Source organism: Pelophylax lessonae (genome assembly GCF_965119305.1).
Source record: "Pelophylax lessonae genome assembly, chromosome: 10".
Taxonomy (NCBI): Eukaryota; Metazoa; Chordata; class Amphibia; order Anura; family Ranidae; genus Pelophylax; species Pelophylax lessonae.
The window spans coordinates 203,274,820-203,286,494 of NC_138777.1; the positions used below are offsets into that span (position 1 = coordinate 203,274,820).

Genomic DNA, 11,675 nt, shown 5'->3' on the forward strand with positions numbered 1-11,675 from the left:
TACTTTCTGCCCAGTATCTCTCATAGAGTGGTACTCTCTCCCTGTTATCTCTCAAAGGGTGGTACCCCCCCCCCGTGTCCCTCACAAGGGTTACTGTCTCCACAGTATCTTTCATAGGATGTTACTCCCTCCCCAATATCTTTCATATGGTTGTACTCGCTCTTCCCAGTCTCTCTCAGTAGTTTAACTCTCCCTCCCCCAGAATCTCTCTTAAATGATGGTACTTTCTCCTAGGTTTCTCTCTAAGGTGGTACTCTCTCTCCCCAGTCTTTCTCAATGGCTTTACTCTCTCTCCCTGGTTTCTAATAAGCAAAGGAACTCTCTCTCAGTGGTGGTACTCTCCCTGGTCTCTGGGCAGGGTTGTAGTTGCTCTCCCTGGTCTCTGGACAGTGGTGGGGTGGGGACAGGGAAGAGGGTCTCAGTGCAGTGTGTTGAGTAGAGTTGGGGCCCCTCAGTTACTTGAAGGGGGACGAGTCATTGCAGAGTACAATCTCCAGCTCCTTGCGGTAGAGGCGTCCCCCGTCACACAGCGACATGATGCTCTGGCGGTATCCGGTCAGGCTCTGAATATTCACCTCCTAAAACCAGACAACATGGATGAGTCAACATTGTTTGGCCTCGGGGTTCGTCCATTCTATGTGATCTGTAATAACTCTCACCTTTTTACTTTTCTCAAAGAAGTCTTTCAGTAAAGCATCCAGTTCATTTTCATCAATGAAGCCATTCCGGTCCTGCAAAAGTCAAACGTTAAGATGGGAGTGAGTCTGCTTGTATATAGACCTCCTATAAATGATGGGGACCTCAAGAGTATACAGACCCCCAATATGCAATAGAGACCCAAGAGTATACAGATCTCCTATATATAATTGTGAGTCCAGGAATATACAGACCTCCTAAATATGATGGGGAGCCTTAGAGTATACAGACCTCCTATATATGATGGGGAGCCTCAGAGTATACAGACCTCCTATATATAATGGGGAGCCTAAAAGTATACAGACCTCCTATATAATTTGGGAAGCCTAAGAGTATTTAATCTTAAGTAATAGGCCAACGAGCTTCAGGGACAGACTCTACCCCCTTTATCAGGGCTTGTAATGCTGTATTATGTAAAAAGAAAGGACTTGATCAGAGACTGTGAGAAAACACAGGTGTTACAGGTGCACTAGCAGCCAATACATGACACAGAATGCTCTGGGGTGCACTGGAGTCAAGGGGCACACAGGGGTGCACCGGGGTCACAGGATGATATGGGGTCCATGGAGTTATGGGTTGCACTGGAGTGACCAGGTGACACAGGTTACTCGGGGACACCAGATAACACGGGATGCTCGGAGGTAACCAAAGGATACTCGGGGGTCAAGGATGACACAGGATGCTTAGGGTTCACTGGATAACAGAGGGTGTTCTGAGGTACACTGGAGTTATGGGGTGCACTGAGATCACAAGATGACACAGGATGCTCAGGGGTCATTGAAGTCATGGGTTGCACTGGTTTCACAAGATGACACTGGATGCTCAGGGGTGATTGGATAATACATAATGCTTAGGGGTCACTGGATTACAGGGGATGCTCAGGGGTCCCCAGACGACACGGGATGCTCAGGGGTCCCCAGACGACACGGGATGCTCAGGGGTCCCCAGACGACACGGGATGCTCAGGGGTCACCAGACGACACGGGATGCTCAGGAGCCACTGGATAACCCTAAGCCTAAAGTTTGGGTGTGTCTGCGGAGGTTGAGAGGACATCTCAGTCTTTGCTTGATCCTGATAGTCCAGACTGGGTGACATTTAATGCTTAGGGAAGCTTTAGGAACTGCAAAGACATGTCTGAATTCTTCCCATCAGGGGATGTAAGAGAACAGATTATACTGTATATTTGATTCTTCTCTATGCACCCCACTACATGTTATGACATTTCTAATTTGAGATGGTCTTCACCAGCTTACCTTGTCATAGAAGTTGAATATTGCATTAAACTCATCACAGCTCAACTTCATTCCCTGTAAAATAACCAAAGTTTACACTGTGATTTACATGATATGCTGAACATTGCTCAACTATATATACAGTACTGTGCTGTTCATTAAATACTCCACATTGTATACACTCTATTTTACATTATATACTCTGCACCACTCCACTGTATACATTGTGCTGTACATTTCATACTCCACACTGTTCCATGATATACACTGTGATGACATTGTATACGCCACACTGCTTCAAAGTATACACACAGTGATGTATGTTATATACTGTACACTGCTCCACTGTATACACTGTGCTATACATTACATACTCCACTGTATACACGTTGCTGTACATTACATACTCCACTCTGTATACACTCTGCTTTACATTATGTACTCTGCACCACTGCACTCTATTCACTTTTCTGTATATTATATACGCCACACTGCTCCACTGTATACATGGTGCTGTCTGTACATGATAAACTTCACCCTGCTCCACTGTATTGTACATTACACACTCCTCCACTGTATACATGGCTCTGTCTGTACATTACATACTCCACACTGCTCCACTGTATACACTGTGTTGTACATTACACACTCCTCCACTGTGTACATGGTTCTGTCTGTACATTATATACTCCACCCTGCTCCACTGTATACACTGTGTTGTACATTACATACTCCACACTGCTCCACTGTCTACATGGTTCTGTCTGCACATTATATACTCCACCCTGCTCCACTGTATACACTGTGTTGTACATTACATACTCCACACTGCTCCACTGTATACGTGGTTCTGCCTGTACATTATATACTCCACTGTAAACCCTATGATGTACACTACATACTTCAAACTGCTTCTCTGTATACACTGTCATTTATAAACTCCACACTGCTCCACTGTATACATTGTGCTGTAAGTTATATACTGTGCACAGCTCCACTGTGTACGCTCTGCTGTAAATTACTCCACACTAGTCAATTGTATACATTGTGCTTATATTATATATTCCACACTGCTACACTGTACACCTTCTGCTGTACATTACATACTCCCGATTGCTCCACTAAGGGCTGTCTTTAACACAGGGCAAAAGGGGCAGGTGCCCCGGGCCAAGCCATTGTTGTGGGGCCCAAAGCAGCTGTCCCTTGAGCCCGCACTGCCCACAAATAATTGATAAGTGCATTTGGTAGGGCCCAAGAAACTATTTGCCCAGGGTCCAATCAATACTAAAGACGGCCCTGCTCCACTGCATACACTGTGCTATACATCATATACTCCACTGTATACACCCTGCTGAACATTTTATAATCCACACTACTCAACTGTGTACACTCTGCTATACATTATATATTCAACACTACTCCACTCTGTTGTACATTACGTACTCCACACTGTTCCGCTGTATACACTGCGCTGTACATTATATACTCCGCACTGCTCAGTTGATTACACAGTAATGTAAGATGTATAATGAATATGTCTGATACAGATGTGTCCTCTGACAATTCTCCCATACCTGAAACTTCAGTAGAAAGTTCTCCTGCACAGGAAGCAGCCTGCAATAGAGAACACATGATATTATAAGGCCTGTGCTGGTAGTGGTAGGAGACCCATTACTGGACAAAATACTTTTATTGTCCAGGTCCTGATACACAGAGCTCATATACTGAAGGAGTACCACATGTGAACTTTACAATGTGAATTTCACTGTCCTTACTAAATTTGGTAAAAAAATCTTCTGTACAAAGAAAATCTAATCACATACAAGAGCAAATAAAGTGTATCCATACCCAAAAATATTTTTTTTTTCTGTTATAGATGTAGTGGGGAATGATTAAAACTTTTTAAAGAGATTTTTTCACTTCCTGTCTGGTTAAAATGTTGTAGTCGGGACAGGAAGTGAGGCGAAATCTAACTATCAGAGAGCAATAAAACCTGGCAGAGATTCTAACCGTTCCCCACTCCACCCAAAACTATTTAATAATACATTTTTTAATATTTAACCACTTGCCGACCAGTCACGTTGACTGTACTGCGGCAAAGTGGCTCGTTCCCGTACAGCGACGTAGACCTACGTCGCTGGACTCCTCCCCTTGTGGGCGACGCGTGCGCGCCGCCGGAGGCTCGCTCCCGCTGTTTTCAGTTACAGCGGGAGTCGGGCCAGGGGATGAGCGGCGGGGATCACCGCCGCTCTTCCCCGATCGTCGGGAATCGAGTCTGGAGGTCCGCCCGCTTGTGTAAACAAAGCGGGCGGATCTCCTAAGTGACAGGCAGCGTCAGATTGCAGGGTTCAGCATAGCTGTCCTTGTGTCACTCAGTCACCTCCCCCCACACACGTTAGTAAGCACCAGGCATACATTAACCCCTTGATGAACCCCTTCCCTGCCAGTGTCATTTTTACAGTAACATTGCATATGAATAGCACTGATTACGGTAGTAATGTCACTGGTACCCCCAAAAGTGTCAAAAATTTCAGTCAAGGGTCTGATCTGTCCGCCACAATGTCGCAGTCCCGCCAAAAAAAAAAAATCGCAGATCGCCGCCATTACTCGTTAAAAAAAAAACCACCAAAAATGACAGAAATCTTTCCCTTAGTTAGTAAACGCAATAACTTTTGCGCAAACCAATCAAAATAGGCTTATTGCGATTTTTTTTTTACCAAAAATATGTAGCAGAAAACAAATTGGCTTAAAATGATAAAAAAAATTTAGATTTTTACATTTTTTTGGGGGGAATTTCATATAAAAAATATTGTTATTTTTTCAAAATTGTCGCTATTTTTTTGTTTATAGCGCAAAAAGTAAAAATCGCACAGGTAATCAAATACCAACAAAAGAAAGCTCCATTTGTGGGAAAAAAAGGACATAAATTTTGTTTGGGTACGGCGTTGCATGACCACGGAAATGTCAGGTAAAGTCGCACAGTGCCGAATCGCAAAAAGTGGCCTGGACATAAGACAGCAAAATCCTCCAGTGGTAAAGTGGATAAAACGTTTTGTGCATATAGATACACTATAAGGCCTGGCCATACATGATTCAAATCTTGACCGGTTTAGCAGGAACTGCCCGGGATTCGAACCACTAATGGGCAGGCTGAATGTACCAAGTTGATCAATCGATCAACTTGGGTACAACCAGCCTGCTGGATTCTCTTGCGATTATCGCTAGCGGTTCCTAAAGCTGCTAGCGATAATCACAGTCTTCTGCTGGTGGGGACAGCTTCCTCCAACCCCCCCCTCTGGAAGCAGACAATTGCTCAGCAGGAGGGATTCCGCTGTCAGCACTGTCTGTGTTGATGGGGGAAACTTGTGTAGCACCCTACAGGTAGGTGCTAGGTAAAGTATAGTGGGCTTTGGCTGCCTAACAGCAGAGCCATGATTTCAGTAGGTTGTCATGGTTCTCAGGTGTGTCTGCTGAGAGGGGAGTCTCCCCACTGGCTCTATGAGAGGCTTCTCATTGGGCAGTGGAGGAAACCCAAGCAGGGACACATTCAGGCTTGTAACTACCCCAGAAGGCAGATTTTGCCGCAGAGGATTCTGGGAGTGGGTATAAGTCTGAAGGAAGTGTCTTTGGCGTCCCAGGAGGTAGAGTATGGCTGTCTCTCCTTCTGTCAGAGGAAGCGGGTGTCCCGGGTGGCGGCCTGGGAATCCAAAGAGAGTGAAGCTGAGCTGCAGAGGGGATCCGGTGTGCCAAGAACCAGCGGAGAGAGAGAGGGGTCCAGTCCCAGGAAAGCCTACAAAGGTCGTGAGTACTGAGGATTGCCCCTGGGGGTCTGCCTAGTGTCAGAGGGGACCACTCCGGAGAAGGTTCTAGGGATCAAGGAGTAAGCTAGTTTTAAAAGGGGTACCTAGTGAGAGGACCCCGAAGTATTAGAGGGGGTACCCAGGTAGAGGACCCTGAAGTGTTAAAGGGGGCGCCTGCAGTTGGGTCCTGAAGAGTCAGTGTACAGTGGGAAGTCTACAAGGTTAAAGCCTCGTACACACGCAACGAATTTCCGCCGACCGGTCGTCCGTCTTTTGTCCAGAGGGGTGTCTGTTGGTTGGAATGTGCTCTAGACTGCACACAAATTTTCCCGCACGACAGAATTCTACTTCAGAAGTGATGTCATGTGTTGGATTGCTTTCTATGTGTTCTTTCATCTCTGAGCATGCCTAGTCTTGCTCATAAGATTTTTCCCCATCTAAATCTGTACTAATGAGACGAAAATTGGACATGTTTTGACGGTCGACAAAAATTATATAGCCTGCACACCAGGATTTTTTCAGCCGAAAAGTCGGAGTCGGTTGTCGGAAGCACCATACTAACAAGCCGAAAATCGGCAGATCGGTCGTCTGACGAAATTTCCCGGCCGAATTTCGACTCGTGTGTACGAGGCTTAAGACTTGCAGCAGCACAAGTATCTACATAGAGCTACCATAGCCAGTGCAGGGCTGGAGGGAGCTGTTCATTGACTTTTGAGCTAAAGCAGTTTCAGGGGTCAAGTGTTCTACAGTCCTGGATCTTCTAAATTAAAGTCGAGGTTCCAGCACAGTTTCAGTACTAAAAGTATCTTTGAGCGTCAGGAAACGCTGGTTGGCATTCAGCCGGCGTCAAGGCAGCGCTAACAAGCATTTTTCTTCAAGTGTCCCCAAGTGTACCTAGTTGAGCCAGAGGAGTATCCCACTCATTTCCTTCTCCCATCCCCTAAATACAATAAAACAAACAAACCAAAGATGGCGGAATGGTCATTGTCTCAGTTCTCACACCTGGGGTCACAACTCAAATGTGTTGGAAGTGTCACCAGTAGTAATGGTAGACCCATCTTAGGCTCAAGGCCTAGAAAACCTGCTACACGTGCAAATTTATTTCTTGCGACCCCGGAACTTTCATGCAACAAAGGATCCTGCAACCAAAATTTGCACCATGTATGGCCTGCCTAAGTGAACGTGCTTTACTCATAGCATATTCTGTGTTGATTATCAGCCATAATTCACAAAGAAAAGAAGCCCCTGCGTTACCTGGACATCTCTGACAGGCACAGCTTCCCATCACCATTCATGTCAAACATGCGCAGCTGCAAGATAAGGAAATAGAATGTCAGCTTAGCAGACAAGGAGAAACACTTTATACCTTAAACCCTTTAATGAGCAGGCCAAATTTGTTATCAATATGGGCTGGATAACTTGAAAATAATTCTGCTCTATATACTGTAACTTTTACATTTCTTTTCTTTTACAAAAAGCTTTATTGTCTTTAGTCCTGGTTCACACATATGTGATGCGGGAACACTGCAAATCCACTGCGGGTTCCCACATCGCATTCAAATCGCAGGTAGTTCACACTGCCATATGCGAATCGCTAGGGGTGTCAATACAAAGGTAACAACAACCCCAGATTAGTTTTCATATCGCAGTGCGAACTGTCAGTGCCGGTTCACATACAGTGCCTTGCGAAAGTATTCGGCCCCTTTGAACTTTGCGACCTTTTGCCACATTTCAGGCTTCAAAACATAAAGATATAAAACTGTAATTTATAAAACTGTAATTTTTTGTGAAGAATCAACAACAAGTGGGACACAATCATGAAGTGGAACGAAATTTATTGGATATTTCAAACTTTTTTAACAAATAAAAAACTGAAAAATTGGGCGTGCAAAATTATTCAGCCTCCTTAAGTTAATACTTTGTAGCGCCACCTTTTGCTGCGATTACAGCTGTAAGTCGCTTGGGGTATGTCTCTATCAGTTTTGCACATCAAGAGACTGACATTTTTGCCCATTCCTCCTTGCAAAACAGCTCGAGCTCAGTGAGGTTGGATGGAGAGCGTTTGTGAACAGCAGTTTTCAGTTCTTTCCACAGATTCTCGATTGGATTCAGGTCTGGACTTTGACTTGGCCATTCAAACTCCTGGATATGTTTATTTGTGAACCATTCCATTGTAGATTTTGCTTTATGTTTTGGATCATTGTCTTGTTGGAAGACAAATCTCCGTCCCAGTCTCAGGTCTTTTGCAGACTCCATCAGGTTTTCTTCCAGAATGGTCCTGTATTTGGCTCCATCCATCTTCCCATCAATTTTAACCATCTTCCCTGTCCCTGCTGAAGAAAATCAGGCCCAAACCATGATGCTGCCACCACCATGTTTGACAGTGGGGATGGTGTGTTCAGGGTGATGAGCTGTGTTGCTTTTACGCCAAACATAACGTTTTGCATTGTTGCCAAAAAGTTTGATTTTGGTTTCATCTGACCAGAGCACCTTCTTCCACATGTTTGGTGTGTCTCCCAGGTGGCTTATGGCAAACTTTAAACTACACTTTTTATGGATATCTTTAAGAAATGGCTTTCTTCTTGCCACTCTTCCATAAAGGCCAGATTTGTGCAGTATACGACTGATTGTTTTCTTATGGACAGAGTCTCCCACCTCAGCTGTAGATCTCTGCAGTTCATCCAGAGTGATCATGGGCCTCTTGGCTGCATCTCTGATCAGTCTTCTCCTTGTATGAGCTGAAAGTTTAGAGGGACGGCCAGGTCTTCGTAGATTTGCAGTGGTCTGATACTCCTTCCATTTCAATATTATCGCTTGCACAGTGCTATTTGGGATGTTTAAAGCTTGGGAAACCTTTTTGTATCCAAATCCGGCTTTAAACTTCTCCACAACAGTATCTCGGACCTGCCTGGTGTGTTCCTTGTTCTTCATGATGCTCTCTGCGCTTTAAACGGACCTCTGAGACTATCACAGTGCAGGTGCATTTATACGGAGACTTGATTACACACAGGTGGATTCTATTTATCATCATAAGTCATTTAGGTCAACATTGGATCATTCAGAGATCCTCACTGAACTTCTGGAGAGAGTTTGCTGAACTGAAAGTAAAGGGGCTGAATAATTTTTCAGTTTTTTTTTTTTTTTTTATAAATTCGTTTATTGAAACAAAAAATAAGGCATATTACAAGCCACCAGATAAACACAGTAAGCAGTAACAGTGTAAAGGTAGGAAACATAGCTCTCGGTCAATACAGACAGCATGGAATAACAGGATAAAAACATAGTGGAACTTGGGGGCGTATAGCCCCTGACATTTAAACACAAGCATTCCGACCCCCTAGAACTCAGCACATATGGAAATATGGTACCAAGTGTATAGTCAGGAGCCCAAGGGCCATCGCGGGGCAAACCCCCGTCACCACCGGCATCCAACACATGGCCGGTATCAGGCGCGCAGGGGGTCGCCCCCCAACGGTCTCTCAAGAACTCCCCAGGGGCAGGGGGGATTGACACCAGTACGTCCGTCTGGGAGCAAGATGTGGATCCTGACAGATAATCAGAGAAATATGCCTGCAAGAGTAAACCAGACAGAATAATAAAAAAAAGGGTATAGGAGGGACAGCAAGGAGAGGGAGAATGAGAAGAAAAAAAGAGGGGTAAGGGAGAGAGAGATAAGGGGGGGGGGGGTGGGGGACCGCGCGGCCCACCAGCACCCACAATTACAGAGCATTAAAGCAGCAGATCACGGTATTCCGCTGAAAATGTAAATTCGTGCCAGTAGAACCAGCGTTTCGTAAATTTCTCTCTGGTTCCCCTCTCCGTCGCCATCAGATCTTCCATTTCATTAATGCATTTGACTTTATTAAACCACATGGCCACGGTCGGGGGCTGGGTCTGCTTCCAAAGGGGGGGGATGCAACTCTTCGCTGCCGTGAACAATAACGGCAAGATGGATTTCCGATAAGACGCCCTCGAGAACTCGTGATGGTGGAGCAGGAAAAGCGCAGGGTCCAGTGTCAAAGAGTGGTCCGTGAATTTTTGGGCAATGAGGCGTACCGATGTCCAGAATGACTGCACCCGTTCACATGACCAAAAAATATGGAGGTACGTCCCCCGCCCCTTCCCGCACCTCCAGCAAGTGTCAACACTGGTCGGGAACATCCGACTCAACCGCACCGGGGTATAGTGCCATCTGGTCAGACAATTTTTCAGTTTTTTATTTGTTAACAAAGTTTGAAATATCCAATAAATTTCGTTCCACTTCATGATTGTGTCCCACTTGTTGTTGATTCTTCACAAAAAATTACAGTTTTATATCTTTATGTTTGAAGCCTGAAATGTGGCAAAAGGTCGCAAAGTTCAAGGGGGCCGAATACTTTCGCAAGGCACTGTATATGCAATGACAGACATCACATGTGATTCGGAGCGCACTGCTCTGCAAATTACATGCGATGTCTGTGCGATGCAAATTCAGCCATACAGATTGTATGGCTGAATTTGCATCGGATTCGGACACAACTTGCACAGGACCCTTTTTTGGGTCCGCACCAGAATTGGATCGCATGGGTTTTCACACCTATGCGATACGATTCATGTTCGAACTGACAGTTCGCACTGCGATATGCAAACTGATCTGGGGGTGTCATTAATTTTGTATTGACACCCCCAGCGATTCACATATGGCAGTGTGAACTGCCTGCGAGTTGAATGAGATGCAGGAACCCGCAGTGGATTTGCAGGGTTCCCGCATTGCACACGTGTGAACCGGGGACTCAGTTTGGACATGAATCGGATTGCATAGGTGTAAACACCAATGCGATTTGATTCTGGTGCTGACCCAAAAAAGGGTCTGTGCGAGTTATGTCCGAATCCGGTGCAAGTCACACTGACAGCTGATTTCAGCAGGGAACTCATATTATATCCTATGAGAGGCACAGTGACAGCTGGGGCAAGAAGGGAGCTTATATTACATCCTGCAGCAAGACACAGTGACAACTGAAAGCGGCAGGGAACTCACATTACATCCTGTGTAAGGCACAGTGACAGCTGAGGTGAGCAGAGGGTCACATTACATCCTGCGTACAGCACAGTGACAGCTGAAGCAAGCGGGGAGGGGGATCATTTTACATCCTGCCTGTGGCACAGTGTCAGCTGAAGCAGCAAGGAACTCACATTAAATACTATGTGAGGCACAGTGACAGCTGGGGCAAGAAGGAAGCCATTCCATTCTGTACAAAATACAGTGACAGCTGAGGCAAGAAGGGGACTCACATAACACCCTGTGCAAGTCACACTGACAGCTGCGGTCAGCAGGGAGCTCACATTACATCCAGTGCAAGTCACACTGACAGCTGAGGTCAGCAGGGAGCTCACATTACATCCAGTGCAAGTCACACTGACAGCTGAGGTCAGCAGGGAGCTCACATTACATCCAGTGCAAGTCACACTGACAGCTGAGGTCAGCAGGGAGCTCACATTACATCCAGTGCAAGTCACACTGACAGCTGAGGTCAGCAGGGAGCTCACATTACATCCAGTGCAAGTCACACTGACAGCTGAGGTCAGCAGGGAGCTCACATTACATCCAGTGCAAGTCACACTGACAGCTGAGGTCAGCAGGGAGCTCACATTACATCCAGTGCAAGCCACACTGACAGCTGAGGTCAGAAGGGAGCTCACATTACATCCAGTGCAAGTCACACTGACAGCTGAGGTCAGCAGGGAGCTCACATTACATCCAGTGCAAGTCACACTGACAGCTGAGGTCAACAGGGAGCTCACATTACATCCAGTGCAAGTCACACTGACAGCTGCGGTCAGCAGGGAACTCACATTACATCCAGTGCAAGTCACACTGACAGCTGAGGTCAGAAGGGAGCTCACAGTACATCCAGTGCAAGTCACACTGACAGCTGAGGTCAGCAGGGAGCTCACATTACATCCAGT

General features: G+C 45.8%; 1 protein-coding gene across 1 annotated transcript in view; it reads right to left on the bottom strand.

Annotated features, from left to right (window-relative positions):
* Window positions 1-221: 221 nt before the first annotated feature.
* Window positions 222-11,675, bottom strand: part of CALB2 (calbindin 2) — a 49,564-nt gene continuing 38,110 nt past the window's right edge. Inside the window, exons 7-11 of the mRNA XM_082270706.1 lie at window positions 6,984-7,039; window positions 3,504-3,543; window positions 1,951-2,004; window positions 660-731; window positions 222-578 (exon numbers count right to left, since the gene is read on the bottom strand). Of these exons, the coding sequence (XP_082126832.1) occupies window positions 456-578; window positions 660-731; window positions 1,951-2,004; window positions 3,504-3,543; window positions 6,984-7,039 (345 nt within the window). The 3' untranslated portion in view covers window positions 222-455. The remainder of the gene's footprint in view (window positions 579-659; window positions 732-1,950; window positions 2,005-3,503; window positions 3,544-6,983; window positions 7,040-11,675) is intronic.